The sequence below is a fragment of the Oreochromis niloticus genome, linkage group LG4 (assembly GCF_001858045.2).
Source record: "Oreochromis niloticus isolate F11D_XX linkage group LG4, O_niloticus_UMD_NMBU, whole genome shotgun sequence".
Taxonomy (NCBI): Eukaryota; Metazoa; Chordata; class Actinopteri; order Cichliformes; family Cichlidae; genus Oreochromis; species Oreochromis niloticus.
The window spans coordinates 24211366-24230577 of NC_031969.2; the positions used below are offsets into that span (position 1 = coordinate 24211366).

General features: G+C 42.3%; 1 protein-coding gene and 1 long non-coding RNA gene across 5 annotated transcripts in view; one reads left to right on the forward strand and one right to left on the reverse strand.

The window, feature by feature from the left end:
• Positions 1-1629: 1629 nt before the first annotated feature.
• The window catches only part of pde4a (phosphodiesterase 4A, cAMP-specific), a 48338-nt gene continuing 30755 nt past the window's right edge, over positions 1630-19212 (forward strand). The window contains exons 1-2 of one of the 2 annotated variants that reach the window (XM_025906339.1): positions 1630-2915; positions 12725-12790. In XM_025906339.1, coding sequence (XP_025762124.1) covers positions 2620-2915; positions 12725-12790 — 362 coding nt within the window. In that variant the 5' untranslated portion in view covers positions 1630-2619. The remainder of the gene's footprint in view (positions 2916-12724; positions 12791-19212) is intronic. The other variant, XM_005468743.4, reaches the window with a different exon arrangement.
• LOC109201908 (uncharacterized) lies at positions 9039-19073 on the reverse strand. Of its 3 annotated transcripts, XR_003219663.1 has the most exons (4): positions 18398-19073; positions 18159-18224; positions 10634-10847; positions 9039-9827 (listed from the first exon to the last, which is right to left on the reverse strand). It is a non-coding gene; the product is annotated as an uncharacterized LOC109201908 (long non-coding RNA). The 3 variants fall into 3 exon arrangements; XR_002061826.2 differs by lacking the exon at positions 18398-19073 and having other exon boundaries at positions 9039-9768; positions 18159-18325; XR_003219662.1 differs by lacking the exon at positions 18398-19073 and having other exon boundaries at positions 18159-18325.

The window sequence follows — 19212 nt, forward strand, 5'->3', positions numbered from 1 at the left end:
TTTGAACACATACAGAGGAGAAACCTGCTTAGCTGATTGTGTTTGCAAATCTCTCTCAGTTTTTAAAACTATCTCCAAACAACACTTACATATCAGACTTAAATATGGTAATTTTCCAAAGATTATCCCGCTGCTCCTGTTGCAGCCACTCCAATAGATAGAAAACGAACATAAATATGAAATATCATAAATTGCTATTTTCACCAATATGAATCCAGGTTAGCATTGTCCTTATAATGAAAATAATGGTATAGAATATATTACAGAGCAGCTATCTAAAATTACTTGTTGCACAGACAAAACAATAGTTAGCAAAGCAAAGACAATATACAATTAATAAAGCATTGAGGATGGAAAAGGGAACATCCGATCAATAATTCATTTTAAATCAGGAAAGCCTGTCCGATAACTGTATATCATTAGAAGAGATTTAAAAGAGGTCACTGACTCTGCTGACCTGATTTCCTCAGGCAGCTCGATCCATAGCTTCGGGGCTATGATTGCAAATGTCACCTCTAGTTAGCAGCTGCACCTCAGGAACAGATAAAAAGCCCCTGTCAGAAGATGTCAGGCTAAGTACAGGCTCATATGGTACTTTAGAGGTCAGATACTGTATATAGAAAGGTGAAAGGCCATGAGGAGCCTCGCTAAATATGCGACAGCAGGTTCGCTTCCTGTCTATTTTCTGCAAACTACAAAAAGAGTTTTCAGTGTAACAAATTATACATTTTAAACTGAATAAAACAAGACATTTCCAATGACTAAATAATGTTTTGCAGTGTACAGGGCAATTTTTTATAGTATGTTACATAAACACTAAACACTGGCTGCCCTGAAATTGAATTTGCATGAATTACTGTAAGGAAGAAGATGAGCCGTGTAATCCTTTAGAGCATGTTCATTTTATTTCTACTCAAATCAATAGCACCTGCAGCTCTATAATAACCAGCTTATCAAATGTGGAATCAGATTTTGCATTTAAATGCACTGCTTACATACACTGGTATAAATATTGATCTTCGATTGATGGAGGTCAGCAGATTGTCCCGAATAGCGCTTGTCTCGTGCTTTTATGGATAGTGTTATACATTACCATTATCACTGGCAGCTCTGATGGGAATAAAACCTTTTAACCTTTAACATGAGCGCCGTCTGCATTTTCCAGAGCAACAAGATAGTTTTTACTTTTGTTTCGTCTCTATAAATAACCCAACAGACTGTACGCAAGAGCTCTATGGGGACGGCTCCAAGCTCTCAGTGATGTCTGGACATGAACACGTACTCCTCAAGCTTGAGATGGTAACTCAAAGCAACGACTATCAGGCTCAGATAGGTAAAAATGATAAACAGTGTTGTTTTAGATGTCATATCTGATGCTATAAGGCTCTTTCTCAGCCACAGCTGACATGATTTGGCCAATTTGTTGCTTTTGTTTTCTCTCAAGGAAATGCCAAGTGAGCAGACAGGGGGCAAAGCATAATGGATGTGCAAATAAATGGTTTAAATCCCCCCCAGTGCTGACAGTGCTCACTAAGGAGAGCAACCACCCATCCACCATATAGAGACTGGATGGACCAGAACAGTGGGAGGGGGGGAGAGAGAGAAAGAGAAGAGAGAGAGTGCTGTGGTGAAGCCAGTGTTTGCCGTCGAACTCCAGCAAATATGAGGATGGGGAGATAATGGCCCACACTGCACAGGATGACTGAACCTCCGCAACTATGAATTTATCTCCTTTTACGATGCATTCTGACTGAAAAAATAAACAAAAAAGAAAGAAAGAAAAACAGAAGCTGAGAAAATCTGGACAGCAAAGAATCGCTTATGCCTTTTGGACATGTCCAACCTTTCTTCACAGCATCCTGATCTACTAAAGATAGGCTTCTGAGTCCTGTTAAGCGTTTTAGTTAAAAAAAAAAAGAAGAAGAAGAAGAAGAAGAAGAAATCTCGACCGAGGAATTGCCGAAGACTTCTGCGCTTGGTGTGCGCACAGAGATGCCGTAGCTCTACACGAACCACGATAGATTGAGTACTTTAATGGAAATTTCTTGGAAATTTGAGCTCAGCTAAAAAGACATACGGACAGCAATAATACCACACACACACAGAGAGAGAGAGAGAGTGTGCGAGAGACAGAGAAAGAAAGAGGGGAGAGCCAGCGCCGGCGATCTGTGTGTCTCTGCAATAAGTGGCTAATAAAAAGCAATAAATTCTCTAAAATAAATACAGTCATCTGGTTGTGCGCCATGGGCGATGAGGCGTCAAACTTCAGGAGAAGCAGCAGGACCGGTGTCTCATCACCAAAACCCCGGACTGGTGAGGATCACGGCAGACTGGAGATTTGGGGATAAACTAAAACTGATCTCCACCGAGAACAATGAGATTATTGATTTTTGGATGACTTGTCAGGTTACCACTGTGGCAGTTTTTTGATGTTATTCAGAAAGCAGCATAGAGACCCGGGCTGCGCTGGACTTGGTCACTTTGGTTTGTTCTCTCAGAGATCAAGTGGCAGAGAGGGACATGACACGTTTTGTTTTGTGCTTGAAATAAGCGAATACAGCCATATTATTTAATCAATAAGTTAAAAAAAAAAGGGATCTTTCTTTTTTTTGTTGCACTATGATGGAACCACCACCATGTTCGAAGAAGAGCCTGTCCCTGTCGCTCCCGGTTCCCCGGGAAGGACAGGCGACTCTGAAACCTCCGCAGCATCTTTGGAGGCAACCCCGGACCCCGATCAAAATCAAACACCGGGGGTACTCCGACACGGACCGGCATCACCACCGGCACATGGAGCGCTCCGACGCCGTGGACACGAGCGACAGACCGGGACTGAAAAAGTCTCGGATGTCCTGGCCATCCTCCTTCCACGGGACCACAAACACATCCATCGGAAATTGTGTCGGGAACAAACGGTAGGCGAGAAAGAGATGCATTCCAAACATCCCAATAATAGCCCATGACAGCCCACAAGGCATATGCGTAAACGGGGGAGGGGTGGGGGCATTTTAATGAGTGCGTAATAACGCAGTGAGCCTGAAGGGTTAACTGATATGAAGCGCTTTCTATCGAGAGGCGGGACGCGTGGGTTTTCGGTACAGATGCGTTATGCGTCTTTGGATAGACTCTGTCAGATGGGTATGAAGCGCAAACCAGGCCGCCCACTCGAAACGCTGGAGCACCTTAACAATGTTAAGAGCGTCAGCATACTAGTTGATAAGTAACACGAAGCTCAGTGGTTTTAATGGCATCAAAGGTCTGGTGTGTGCGTTCGTGCGTGCAAGACAGAGATATCGCCGGCGTGCGCACTCCGGGCCTGCATCAGTTTGTTCTCAGAGGGCGGTTTGGGGCTCAGTGGGCGTTGGAGCAAAAAAAGGAAAGAAAAAAAAAGTGGCCTGCTGATGAACTCCTTATCAAGACAGTCTCTAAATTCAAGTGTAGGTCTCCCTGACCTTTGACCCCCATTCTGTGGTTAATTGAATTGGTGGGCTAAAAAATAAGACGCAGTGTTACCTGGGCTTGTGTCACAGAAATGTCACACAGATGGCTTCAGACAGCATCTAGCTGGCACACACTGCTGCTCTGTGATCAGACATGACAGTAAAAAATTCACTCCCTCACAACAGGAGGACAAACACAGCACACCTGAACTGCACTAGCACTTAAATCAAATTAAGCAATGGATGTTAATCAAACAGATTTGATTAAAGGCATTTCATTAAGTGAGTCATGGAACTGCATGATTATGATATGATTACTTTGTCCTCACTCAACAAACGCTCCATTTATCCTCTTGAGGAGACACTGAGAGTGCAGCATAAGGATGTTTTGTCCAATGTTATCGCCTTTTTTAACTTATAACAGCAAATAATTCACCGCCTGGTAACATAGAGTTTGTCTTGGTTGTGATTCTTTTTCTTTTTTATTCTTGTCTGTGAAAGAGTGACTGTCATGGAGAGAAAGACGAGGGCTTTCATGCTCATGCAGGTTTTTAGTTTGCTCCCTCTTCCCTTCTTTTCTCAGTATGACCTGAAGTCCCCTGATGTTCCTCCAAGTCAAGACGTTAGTTTACATGTTGGACCGCTTAGAGCTGCCTTATTATCCTCCTAAACTTTTCCCATGCACTCATGAAGCACAAACATGCCTCTACCACATTAAACAAGAGGATTGTCACACTGATGACACATTTATGGCTGTGTGGTGGGTCCCAATGGGAATGTGGGGGTCTAGCATTTTTTTTCTTTTACTCGTTTTCTTTCCAGTTTTTTTTTCTTTTCAATGCCACAGACGGCCTTCCCGGCAGGCCCCTGGGAGAAAGGCCAACTCCAGCTGACTGGAGGAAGGACTGATTTGTATTTTAGTCCCCAGGACACGCTCTGAGGCAGTCCAATCTTTAGTGCATTGGGACTGACTCTGCCTGCCCTTCTCCTTCTGTGGGCGGCAAACCATGAGAGGGCAGAGAAAGAGAGATAATTCGATTCCAACAAGACCGGTTTTGAGGGCACACGGAGCTGGCTCCAACTGTGTGTGCGTGTTCATGTGTGCGTGTATGTTCCTTAGCACATTCGTGAAGTGATGTGTGCGATCAGAGGGTGTTTGTGCTACACACTGGTCAGGACGGAGGGTGCACGGAGGAATGGAGGCTGCTAGATGAATGTTGTGTGTCACGGATGGTGGTGAAATGTGTGTGGAGGTATTTATGTGTGGGCTGTGCACAGGTTAGTGTCTGACCTGTAGCCCATATGGTTTCCAACAGGCCTTGTTTTACCTCTTTTCACATCAATCGGAGGTCAGAGGTATTTCCACTGTGCTGAAGCTATTTTTATTATTTTCACATACTGCAGCGACTGTAAATTCAGCCTCTTTGCTTATGTCCACATAATGGATGTTTCAAGCAGATGCCTCATCGCTTCACTGTATTTATAAACATCTATGTTGATCCAGCAGCGCTGTGCTCTTTCGCTCAAGGCTAACTTGCATTGAGTGTAGCCTATGGAAGGCAGCTTCATGCACATCTGCTTTCACCACTCTGAATGGTCTTATTTACATGCAGATGTCTGGAAATTTTCCTCAAAGCCAGGGGTGCAAAAACTAACTTTAGTTCATGGGCAGCATACAGCTCGGTTTGATCTCAAGTGGGCCAGACCAGTAAAACCATTGCATGTTTTCATCTAAAGAAGTACATTTTAAACAAGCTCTCATTTAAGGAGCCATCCATTCACAAATCAGAAGGTGAACTGTCTGAGATAACTAAGTATATTTTCACAATATGTCTCAGTAGAAGGCCAGGAGAAATAGGAAGGCTGTAAATCTGACCTCTTGCTAAGATTAAATGACACTTTGGACAATCACTGTCATGACGTGATCCTTTCTTGAGGACTTGCAACACAAGGTATCTTGCAGCAAAATACAGCGACAAATTAGACTTCCTCCCCCCTGTAATTTTCACACTTAATATAGCCATCCAGTGAGGCGGATTGGACCGGCTTTTGCTCGCTGTATATTTGACGCCCCTGCTCCAAGCCCCATCATAAGGCAAGAAACAACAGTTAGAGCCTAAAATCTGCTTAGATTTAAATGTTTTGAAGGCATGGCAAATTTGGCAAGCATGAATCAGTGACTGGTTGAGATGCTCATACGTTTTACAAACACAATAAGACCAAATGTATCAGATAAGGATTCTTTTTCCACAAGAGTGGAAGAATAATTGGTCTTTGATTTGTTGCGTGCTGACTGACCCGGTGGAAGACCTTAAAGAGTCGGTCAGCGCCTCATCTGGAGGAGGTTTCAAGAGATCAATGAGCATGAGAGCTTCTGGTGAAATTGTTTCGGACAGGGTTCAGGGAACTGTAATAGAAACCCTCACTATTGATAATGAAGCACTCCCAACAGTCGCCAGTCTAGCGGATGGGGGGATACACAAAAGGGATTTGGCATAACTGTTTGAAGAATCCCAGTCTGCAGCTTTTTTTGTCTATTTTTGTTTCTACTTCTATCCTACAAAATGGCAGTCTTAGTGGCAATCAGCTTCCCCCCCAAGAGTGTCAGTCTGCCTCCTCTGCATTTCCCCGATGTCTTTTGTTCAACCGTCTTGTCATGCCTTTTGTCAGAGGACGTTAATATGAACGTATCAGCCATCAGGTCCCATGCCCAATGCGCTCTGGGAAGTTCCGACATGAAATGAATGACTGACACTGAACGAGTAACAGCTCTTCCCGCAATTCAGTTGCTATGGTTACTTGTTTTGTGCATTTGTAGAATAGATTTCATTTACCCAAAAAAGGCAAAGCCTAAGGCACTTGATGGGCTCGACTGTATAATTTGTCAGTATGTAGCAGATCCCGCTGGATATGCATCATGACTTGTATGTTCATAAGGTGAAAAAGGGAATATTAATGCATCTCAGCTGAAGAACTGAAGGCTTCAGATTTAAGTTTGATCACAGCAACCTCTGCGACAATTTCAAACCAAAGCCTCGCTCACTTCCTCACCTACCACATATGCATTCTTTATACACCCCCCCTCCCTCCAAGCGAGGGATCTAGTGCTGATTTGTAAGCTGTAGCTGCTCTTTTCCCTGCGTGACTGGCCGGCTGCCATAATAATTTAGCTCATAATGAGGTACAGCTCCAGTTAATTACCACAACAGCAGTATTTTGTTGTTGATCATACATTTGCATTTCTAACACAGGAGATCCAAAAAAGTCTCATACAGAGAGCATTCAGGAACTTCCCCACCAAAAGCGTTTTAATAGCGTTAAGTAATAGACCTCTTATCTCGTTTAGGTACTGGAAGCATCTGTTTAGGCTACAGATTGCGCTCTTCTGTGAATACATCATGCTTTCTCGCTGCTCTCAGCACTAATTAGTATCTGGAGGCAGTACACGGACTGGAACCGTGCTCACTGCGCTTTAGTTGGCTCAGGCAGATACCCCAGGTAAAACCTTCCTCAGCAATGACACCGAACAGATGTCTGCTCAAAGGGAACGTATAGGTCCCCTCATTCAAGGTCCCTCTTTGTGTTTGTTCTCTGCTCGTCGCTTTGTTTGCCTGCAGTCTCTCCCACAGACACTCGGGCCTCCTGTAACCACGTTTAGTGGCGTCAGCTAAGCTTCAAGAATCGACTGGAAACCTTGGCGTCTTTGCATTTTAATTGATTTCACACTGAATCTTCTCAGAGTTGTGATACACCAGTCATTTGTTGTTTTTTTGTGTGTGTGCTTTTTAACAAGTGCGGATGGGCAGAGATCCCAGTAAGAGGAAACAAAGTGAGCATCGGCATCAAAAATCCAAGTTGCACAACAAGTCCACCTGTTATCCACGATTATCTCCGTGTTTGGTGCAGCTGCTTACATTTAGTCTGCAACAGCCCCTTAGTCCCTTTTCCTTTTCACGCTCATGTTCATTAAATCGCCTTTATGGAACTTTCTGACACAGTTGATTATGCAATACTTTCTTTTGCCTCTTTCAACATGCCCACTATGATGATGATAAGCCTCATAATGGCTATTTTTTTCCTTTTCTTATCTAATTATACTGTTTGAATCAGTCTTTTGTCCATTAAAATAACAGTCTTTGATTGCTGCATTTCTCTCTTTTTGATCCCCTATCCTCTCAGTGCTTCCTTTCACCTCAGAGTAAATGGAGAGTATTGATTCCATCTCTATTTCTGCTCTCTGCTTTGTCTTTCCATTGTGTGGCCCGTCTCGCTGGTTCCCAGTAGCGTCAAGATGCTTTCTGATAGCCTTCTTCTTGCTTACAGCGGCATTAAGCACACTATCATAAATCTATTATTTCATCCCACCCCACCACCCCCCCTCTCCTCAAAGCCATATCTGAATCTCAAACCTTCACATCCTGGCAGTGAAATGAACTGCCCGCCGTCACCAGTGTGTAGCGCCTCATCTCTTCCTACATTCTTCCCCATAAAACGGGGTTTTTATACTGATGTGATTTTTTCCAGTCGCTTCTTGAAAAATCACAGACTTCAAGGGCATGGCAGACACAAACACCTTTATCACATGGCTGGAAATCAGCTGCCGCTAAAAAAAGGAGTTCAAACAGCCTTTGCATCAAAGAGAAGTTGGGAAAAACAGTATCCTAATCATGCTGTGAGATTAAAATACACACAGTACTCTGTAAAGCTTCCTGTATGGATTTACAATCACCCATTTCCTTGGATTTAGTTTTCGTCTGATACAAAAAAAATAAATAAATAAAGCGTTTCTTTTTTAGTAGTAATAGTAATTTATTCTTCGAGCCCAAAGGCACTAAGGGGAACTAAAAGGAAAAACCTTTTAGTGTAATCAAATCGCCCACTTCATACCAAGAAAAAGGTCTTTATTGCTGAGACTTGGGAGTATTTAAATGTCAAAATGTGCAGCGTATTCCATTTCACAATAAGTGCTAGTCTTTCACCTCTCAGCAAACAGTTCAGCTTGATAGAAAACGGCAACACGATGCCCGTGTGTGAGATTCCCTATAAGATAGAGTGACGAATAAGAATATTGTGTCCATGTGGTGCTCAAGCAGGTGATACACCATCAATCAGAACCAGCTGGCGGTCTCTGATGATGTCGCAAAGGGGGCAACCCCCCTGAAAAGCGCTTTAGGCTGCTGTCTCAGTGCAGAGATGTCTGAATGAGTGAGTCTGACAACCCCTCTGTCAGCGGCGTGTCAGCGCAGCACGCGTTCAGTGAAGCAGAGAGCACAAAACCGTAGCCACCTGTTGAGCAGAGCACCGTGTCGGACTAATGTGAGGCATGTCAGGAATGCTCAAAGAGTGCCGAGTTTAAATTAAGAACTCACAGCAAATTACAGCTGGAGCAGATGAAGGTGTGCACCTAGAGACCGCACTCATCGCGGGGAGGGGGGGATGCTCACGCTTGTGTTCAGCTGCCCGCTGATGCCAACATCTCATCTGAGGTATCGCTTCCAGGCCTTGTGCCCCAGGACAGGGCTCCCGCCCAAAATTACTGGCTCAGTTTCAGCTATAGTGGATGACTACGAAAGACTGTCATACGTGTTTAGAGTAACAGATGGCTTTAATGCTGGCTTAACGTGTCACAGACTTGTACACTAAGGCAACAAATACAACCAACGCTTTGTTCAGACTCTCATTTTTTATTCTGTTTACGGCATAAATCATACTCGTAGGTGTTGACTGTATATCATTATTATTATTGACAGATATAGAGCGCCTGGGACAGAAATACAGCAGGAAATAGATTGTTTTTTGCCCATTCCCAGTCTGACTCAGCAGCACTATTACTGTGTGAGCTTGATTGGAAAAATGCTGAAAACAACAGTAAATAATATCCAGTTGCTATGAAAAATATAACAGCATGAGAGCTTGCTAAATATGCCAGTAAAAATCTTTCATAGTGTGCTAATTTAGAAAGCTGAGGTGGGTGGTGATGGTGGTAATATTATAGCAACAAATTATCAAGTAAAAAAGTAGCAAATGTACTTAAAAAACTTGAATAGTCTCTGAGATTTTGCAAAAAGAGATAAAAAGAAAATGAATCACATCTCTTTACATTGTAAGGCTGATTCAACCTCATCACACCACACACGCCACGGGTGAATACCGAATCCCACATGCACACATTAGGGAGGAGGTGCAACAGTAACTGATACACAAAAGCTATCACCTCATCCAAATCAGATTCAGAAGAATAATCCAGATCCATAGCGGTGTCTCCTCAGATGACCCAAGAGTTACTGAGGCTTTAACCTCTTTAAAATCGATGTTCTTCTCCGTGCACCTTGGAAGTAGGTGATTACAAAGATTGCTCTGATTAGTTCGTCCCCTGCAGGAATGACACTTGACAAGAAAACCCACCGCTAATTATTTCTCTATAATTCCTAACAGTAGTCTCAAAGAATGATCAAGTTTTTAAAACGTATTTGAGTTTTTTGGGGTAGTAATTAAATATAAAACACACAATGTTTTCAAGGTGAAATAATAATTTGTTATTTTAACAGTCGAAGAACATATAGAGCAGAAGAAAGTAGTTTCATGTAAAAAAGCAAAACCACCTTTAAATTTAAACTGAATGTATTGTGCAAAAGTTTTGAGCCACGTGTAATTTTGCTTCCAAAGGTCCAGACTTTCTTTCAAGGTCTTTCAAAGCTTTTCTTTGGACATTGGGTGATTTTTCACTCATTTTCAGTCCAGTCCTCATCCATCTAACCACTTTCAGAGAAATTTTATATTTTTACGTTTATTTGTTGAACTATTTAACTTTGACCTATGAGTTGTTCAAGCATAAAAAGCCTTATAACTCAAGACACAAACCAGTGTTGATTCTCAGCATAACAGACAACTTAGCAAGGAGCCAATTTTAAATTGTATCTTTAGGCACTTTGTTCCAAGCAGCCTGTCACAAACTACATCCTTTGCTCCAATTTCTTTAGCTAAAACTATAAAAGATGCCAAAGATAACATCATTTGACAGGCATAAAATAGTATTTTTGGTACACTGGTAGGTATCAGCTGAAAAAGTGGCTTATCTCAGTATTGTGTGCAATGCATCCTTAATAAAATCTGAGGTAACTGGACAAGTGGAGGACACAAAAGAAGAAGCGGCAAAAGAAATAGAAAAAATCCAGCTAAGACCTGACACAAACCTGATAGATGGATCTGGACCTTCAGTTGGTCCATCTGCTCTTTGCTGAACCCTCGTCAGAATTTCAGCCAGTGGTGTTTGGGATCATGTGAAAATTTATGGAACTAAATTTTGATCCACCATGCAATACCATGTGGAAAGCATCTGATTGGCAGCGGCTTTATTTTTCAGCATGAAATGATCCCGAACAAACTGCCAACACAGTAAAAGCATACCTGGAAAGAAAAAACACACAATGGAACACAATCAGTCACAGACTGGCCTCCCCAGAGCTCAAACCTCAACATTATTAAACCAGAGAACAGAACAAAAGGCAGCAAACATCCAAAGAAGAGCTTTGAATGTCCTTCAAGAAGCCTGGAGAACTATTCCTGAAGACTACTTAAAGAAATGACGGGAAAGCTCGCCTAAGCGGGTCCGGATTGTGTGGAAAAATAAACATGGTCTCAAAAATCAACATTCAAGATTATTAGAATTGTACTCAGCATTTGCCTTATAAACTGTCTTTTCATGTATGTTTCAATAAATGTGTACATGTTTTTAACTTCCTCAGGAGAATATAAAGAAATGAGGGGCAGCTCAAGCATTTTCCACAGTGCTGTACACGCAGCAAACACTGAACCAGGGCTTACAAATGAAGAGGAACTAACAAAAATAACCTTGTGCTGTAGCCTTATTACAGAGTTAGAAACAAGCAGCGAGACAGTTTTTGAAAGAGAATGTTCCAAGCCTGCAAATGAGCAAATCATTCCTCAAATAAAGCAGGATATTTTCAGATTCATTTAACAATTTAAATTTCTCTTAATTTAATATCTTTAGTTTATCAGAATGCTCAATGCCGAATGACTGTCACAGCCCATTATATGTTATAATGACTCACAGTGCCTGGCCAGAGTATCAACAGTAGCCTGCACTTTTCACTGTACAATACTGCAGATATGGACAGCCAGCTGGGGCTTAAGAACACATTGTTATGCTGCTTCTTCTCAAGGTCAGGGTAAAATTGTTTTTTTTTCCTGTCTTTTATTGCTGGTAACAGGGAAAGATTCAGCAACATATAGAATTAAAACACATACAATAGGTTTGTGTGAGGAATATATGTGTACACAGGGGGGGAAAAAAACATCTGTGAAGCTGCAACAAGGTTTGTGGGAACACTTGTGCATTTTACATAATGCATGAAGCAGCTTATGATTTATAGCTAACTGAAGGTGTGGTAGGCAGATGCACACCTCGGTTTTCTCAGTTAGAAAAAGAGCTGCCGTTCCAGCTCCTGACCCCTGCTAGATCAAGTGTGAGCAAATGTGTTCGCACATTAAAAAGCAACATTCAGGTTGTTGGAGGGCAGAAAGGGAGAGAAAAAAAACACACACATGGCTTGAGGGCTCGGGGTATTTTCATCTGATGCTACTTTTCAGTTGAAGGTGACGTGATGGAGAGCATATACATATATATATATATATATATATATAAATATATATTTTTTATTTTTTTCTTGTGCAGACTCCAGAGCAGTTTTTCACTTATATCATCCATCATATAGTACACTGTGCCTGAATGGGGGTTTCTAATGATGCTGACGCAGGCTGGGACGTGTATTTTACCCCTAACATAGCCAGAGTAATTAGCAGCAGTGTAGTCTGAGTTCTCTCTCTCTTCTTTACCGATCCTGTCTCAGCCTCTCATTTTTGTTGCTGTTTGTTTGTTTGTGTGATTACTTATGTGATTTGGGGGGTTTCTTATGAGGGGTTTCCATAAAGAAGAACAGAACTGAGTTTTCTCTCATTCAATGCAAGTTTTCCCTCCCCTAAGCTTCTCATTTGCGTTCTTGGGGTTTTTTTCCCCCAGAAAAAAGCTTGAAAGATTTCTGGTGCAATCCACAGAACTGACAGTGCACGGCTAAAAGTTTCCCAGTGTCCCTTAGCGAGAGTACCTAATCCTCACATATTTTGCATCAGCAGAGTCTGAAGTCACAGACAGCTAAAATCAGCTGAATCCAATCAGAGAAATGTGTTGGTTTTGCGTGGGAGGGGAGGGTGCCCCGGTGTTCACAGACCCTGCCTGCTTTAGTCCTTTCCTTTGCGTCACACAGGTGGGACGTTAGAAGCCCATGCTACGGGGAAGGTGTGAAGATAAGAAGACTGGAGAGGAACAGAAGGTAAATGTGGCAAACAGGGAGGCGCACATGTGTCTAGGGGATAGAGGCAGAGAGCTGCTGTCTTCACAGATCATTGGCAATTGTGTATTTTGTCACATCAGATTTGATGCAAGACCTGTCTGCGATTGGTCGTGTCCCTTGCTACTCACGGGCGGAGTTTCACAAGCCACTGATGTTGTGCTCATGAACGCCGCTCTTTCTTTCTCAGGGTGCAATAAATGGGGGGGGGGGGGGGGGGGGGGTGCCTCCGGCTGTCAGTGTAATGAGATTAAACCAAACCAGCCTCAGCTCCCAGTGTTTTATTGAGCTTTATTTCAGTTTCCATTCTGTTTTTCAATATGTATAAGGAAGATATTGAGTGTGGCTGCTTCTGCGCGCTAGTCCAAGAGCATCTGGCTGTGCATCAGTGTGGAGTGTGCGTTTGTGCGTGTGTATTGGAGGACAGAAACAGAGAGATAATGTGAAAGACTTGTGTGAGTATGTGTGTAATGTCCTCATTTCACACCCTGCAGGGCATGGAGCATCTCCTAAAGATGTGTTCAAGACGTCGCACCGTCACGAAACTTTGATTTTGCTTTCCAACCTTTCCAGCCTTTTCCAGCAGTTTCCACATGGAGCATGGCAAGGCCTGTCTGGTGCTGCCAGTGGAAAAGTAATGCTTAACCGTGGCGCACGAGGCCTGTGCATTGCTTTCGTTGAATCCTGGTCTGTGAAAGGCAGACAGAAAGCCACACTGGCACAACGATTGTGGCTGCAAGTCTGTGTGCGAGCATGTGCTTGTGTGAATGCTTTTGTGAGACGGAAAGTGTCTGGGGACTCGCAGAGTGGGAGACATCCATTCTGTTTGGACATACTGCAGAGTCTCACAGCCCATATTCCCCAACTCTGACATTTTGGAACGGTCTGCTAGTCTGTGACTGCTTTTTCTATCACGCCACTCAGGCCTCATTACCCAGTCGCAGCTTCTTCCTCCATCATTTTGCCATCAGTCAGGGGGCACTTGGCTCCCCAGGTTCACTCATTTCTCTGCTGATAAATATATGTTACTCATCTCCTGCTTTTGTTCCCATTAGAAGAGAACATAACACTATTAACATCTTCAGCACCTTTAAGACTCATCATAAGGGCCCATTCATCAGTGGTCAGTGAAAGAAAAAGACAAATGGAGAAGGTGACAGGGGAAAAATACAGCAGGAGCAATGCTTCTTTGCATTTGTATTAGAGGTAAATATGGAGATGTTCACAACTGAAATACATCTACAAATGTGTATGTACGTGTGAAAATGCAGAATGTGAAGGTATTTCACAAGATTATTTGGTTGGTTTGTGGTTTCCATCTCCGAGTCCGAGTGGTATTGACAAATCACTTTTGAGCAGGCTTCATTGGTTAAAATAGTGGAGAGCAAAAGAGGAACGTACCGATATAGTCGTGAAACTGCTGAGTCTCATCTGACGACAATTTTGTAAAATTAATCTGTATTCATATAGAGACTGCAAACAGTAGCCTGGCCCGGATATCAGTTATCCTGATATCAGCTGGCTACACGGTAAACCCCAGAACACTGGCAGCTGCCCCCAGAGGCTAAATAACAAGACTAATGGCCCATTTCCAGTGACTGCACCATTTGTCATATAAAATCATGGGAAGATGAGAAGTTGCTGCAGCCAGTGGTTCTGGCATCAGAGTAAAAACAAACAAACAAATAACTAGCTCCAGTCCCCTGTTGGAGTTGAGGCGGATTTCCAAGAGTTCCAGCAGTAAAATGGTGTCTAGTTAAAGATAATCAACAAAATCAGTGACTCACTGTTAAACAAAATCACTGTTTAAAAATTGTATGAGATTAATATCAGCTGGTCCACCAACCAGCTGCCAGTGCTACTTAATCAGTCCCAAAAAGGGTATCAGGAATTTGTATTAGCAGAAAAGAAGCAAAACTACTAGTAAATATATACTTACTGGCCACCGGCCACATTAGATAGACCCATTTAACTGCTCATCAAGTGGGATTCGGCTATCCCTAGGGTTTACAGAAAATGGTCAGGAAAAGAGATATATCCTGTTCTCTTGGAGGACATGCCTTGTTGATGCCAGAGGCCAGAGGAGCTTTGAGCTGATAGGAAGGCAGCAATAACTTTTTAATGAATAATATACCCACTTGTTACAACCAAAGTATGGAGAAGAGGATCTCTGAATTTATAATACATAGAACCTTAGCTCGCCAAAACTGGACAATAGAAGACTGGAAAAAATTCTGCCTGATCTGATGAGCCTCAATTTCTGCAGCAGCACTTAGTTGGTAGAGTCAGAATTTGATGTAAACAACATGAAAGCATGGATCCATCCTGCCTTGTATCAAAGGTTCAGACTGATGGTGGTGGTGCTATGATGTGGGGGATATTTTCTTGGCACACTTTGGGGCCCTTAGTACCAAGTAAGTTTAAATACCACAGCCTACCTGAGTATTGTTGCTGACCATGTGCATCCCTTTATGAGCACAGTGTATCCATTCACTAAGCTACCAGCAGGATGTGTGCCAAAGATTTCTTGAACATAACAAAGAGTTTGTTGTATGCAGCAACTATGTGATTCTCTCATGTTAATAAGGATGCCAATCTCTGAGGAATGTTTTCAGCACCTTGTTTAATTTATGCCATGAAGAATTAAGGCAGTTTTGAAGTCAAAAATCAGGTCAAAGCCGGCAAAGTGGCTGGGGAGTGTGCAGAATTACTGTAGACTGATTCGATTGCCCAGCAAAAGTGACAGCAACTCTGACGCTTCAGGATCACGACAAGACATGTCAGATTATTTGCATCATCCTTCATCCATTGGAAACAGCCCTGAGAGATGACATGTTCCCACACTGTTTTATTGTTGTTTGTCAGATGTTATTTTTCATTATCAATGCAGCATTCCTTTCAAACACCTATGACCATATTTAGGTAACAGATGGTTTTATGGGTGAGTGGACAAGACTTTTGGTCAGGTCTTGATGGGACAAAGTTAGACGGAAGCTGAAAAGTTTAAGCGTGACTTGATGTAGGGAAAAGAAGGAAAAGTGGAAAGGGCACATTTGAATTGGGGAACACAAGTCTAATACTGCAGTGCTTATGCTCAAAAAAAGGGAGAAGAAGAAGGACAAGAGGGCAGTGAATGACATCAGAACAAAAATGACAGACAGATTGACTCATCAGACAAGCATGTCGCATTCACTGCCAGGCTGCATGGCAGTGGCCCTGAGGCAGTTTCAGAACAAATTAATCCACGCAGATAAGGCTGCCTTCTTCTCACTAATAATATCTTACTGCTATTTAGGATAATCACATTGATTTCCTTATTGTTCTCTTACTAAGATGATTCTCACAGGTACTGCCTATTTCTTATTATTGTAATTATTAAAGTACTATAATTGTTTCACAGCTTTTTTTTTACTGCCCCATGAAATATAGAGTGTCTTCTATCTATGGGGATGTAGTTTAGCTGAGATATTATTTATATTTTGAGGCTATAATCTTAAAATATAAATAGACCTCATGTAGTATCATCAGAATAACTTAAAGCACCATTGGTTAATATTGGATATTTCTACCATGGTAGGTGCATTATTCTAGAAATGTGTCAGTTGGTTGCAACATCTAGTTGATGGACAGTTGTTGAATTTGGTCTAGACGTTAACAGAATTCATTAGAGTGCACTACTTTGACAATAAATTAAATTTTGATACCTAGAAGTTGAATTGTAATGGCTATGCTATCCAAACTTTTCATCTTCTTAGCTCTAGTGAGATCAGAATTTCAACTTTTACAAAATAACTTACATTTTAAAAAGACTAATGGCATTCCCATTTACTCTCAGCTGTGCTCATTTCCAAATGTTAGCATGCCCTGTACTCTAAGAGAAGGCAGTGAACATTAGGGAGGAAAAAAAATAAACACATTTTCTACCCGTGTTGTCATGAGCATGTTAGCATGGTGACATTCATTTTGAGTTCAAAGCAAGTCAGCGCTTCTCAGAGCGGCTAGCATGACTTTATGCTGTTATATTTAAAATGGGTCAAATGACTATGAAAGATGTCACATGACAAACAGTTACGCTCAGGTCTGCACGGTGTCAGCTCAATGTTTTGGATTTTTCTGCCACTCAGCTTTCGTTTTTTAAGATCTGAGATGATGTGCTTTGATTATTTTCTTAAAAATCAGCTGCCTTTAGCACTGCAGTTGGATTTAACGTGAAAGGCAACACATCAAAACAAAGAAGAGGGAAGCACGTCTTTGGTGCACACCCTTTTGCTCAGCCACGCCACAAATGCATTAAAGGACAATTCAGAGCATCAAGCTAAATGGGCCATTTCACCGGGTGTTCAAATCAACCTCGTACGCTTTCACACTCAGCTGAACCCCTGCTCGGCATTTGTTTTCGCACCAAATTATATTGGTAATTATCCATCATTCCAGGGTAATATACAGCCAACCATCTTTGTGCTTTGGAATATGTATGACGAATTGGATGCCAAGACTGGTTATGAGTGTGCAGCTCATTTCGAGACTGGATTCGTGGTGACAGCATTTGAATTTACAGAAATGATATGGAAATTTTTTAGATCATGAAATTCAGATAGATAGATAGATAGATTAGCGATCAGTGGAAGTGAGCAAAAACACAGATGGAGGACAGGATAGTGAGATGGTGGGGAAGAACAGAGACAGTGACACAAAGGTAGCACTGGATGACTCACACTCTTCTCTCATTCTCTTCATCTCTCTCCAGTCTGGATTAAAATAAAAGAGGCCCAGCAGCCCCAGCCTGCAGAGAGGGAGTTGTGCGCTCCATCTCAGAGATAGGGTGATGTGCTAAAAATACCACTCCTTGTGTGGGCTTGTTGGGGAGGAAGGAGGGGGGCAAAAGCATGGGGAGGGAGGTTTATGGATTTGGTGGTATAGTACAGATGCTAGTGATATCACTACTTTCCACAGTCCAGCCCTATCGCATTTCAAGCTCATTCGAGCTCGTCTTTTCTTTTGATCTGGGCTCCATAATGTTCACTAATTGCGCCTTGTAAAAGCACTCTTCCACTTTCGAGGAACGCTGGTCAGTGCAATTAAAATCTAGTTCATTACGCCAGAGTCTGCTAGAAACTGCTTTTATCTTGCTGACCCCCATTCCTTCTGCGAATCACACCCCCCACTGCTCACGTCGCTCCTTTGAGAAACTCCATTAAACATCAAAAGCAAATCAATATCAATTTATTGCTCTCGCTGTTGCGTACACACCAGTTTCTCTTCCTGTCGAGGAGTTGCTCTCACAGCTCCTAATTCATCTGGATTTTCAGTAGCGGGAAACTAAACAGAACACCAAATGAACACGTCTCACCATCTGTCATCTCTCAGGATGGTTCTCCTCGTCAGCTGATCCATCTGTTTAGCTCGGCTTCAGTCTCTACAACAGCAGAGAGGAGCAGAAGTAAAGCGGAGCTTCGTTACACGAACATACACGGCGCTTGCTAAACGGAACAATCCTCATTAAGTGAACCGCTATGGTTCCCCGCCCCGATATTCGAAAATTAAAATGTTAGAAACAGCGCTGCAGAGTGGGATTCAAAAAATACTTACCTTCCACACCTAACAGCCTCTGGGATCTCAGAAGGGATTTGCATATGAAAGGGTAGGGATCTCCGTGGAGGACGGAGGATGAGGAGCGAAGAAAGGAGGACAAGTCAGGAGACAGGAGGGGTTTCTGGTTGAGCTGGGTGTACAAAACTCTGTTGTAATTATTCATTGTGCACACAACCAGAGTGAGAAAGGATATCGATAGGACGAGGCACTTATAAATAACAAAGAGCTGTTCGGTCAATCGGTGATAACCCTCTTGCCCTCAGTTACGCAGTAATGTATGCTGAAGACACAGAAAAACAGCAGTCATCTATATTGTGCAGTAAGAACACTGTTTTTTGCTTTCTTTGATTTTACTCTGCATAAGAGACTGCTATTTTTACTGTCAGCATGAAGCGTTGTGCTTTAATGGTCTTTTGGCTGACTTCATCTAGCTCGTTGCATACAAAGACCCCCAGGACATCAGAGCAGGAATTCAATCTAAACATACAGAGAAGTGAAGGAACGATATTGATGTCCAAATAGTCAAATATCGCTGACTGGCTAAGTCATTAATCTGACCCCAGTCCAACCAAGCATGTGTTTCAGTTTCTGATGACAGACTGAAGGCAGGAAGGCCACAAAACAAGCAAGAAGTGAAGATGGCTACAGTACAGGCCTGGCAGCACATGGCTCCAAATCTCACAACCAAATAGCAAATATAATAATAATCTATTATGACTCTTTAAATGACTTCCTGTACCCTGAAATATGGAGTTTCATTTTGATTTACAGTTAGGATACAGTTCCAATATTTTTAATCTGATGTTTATGTT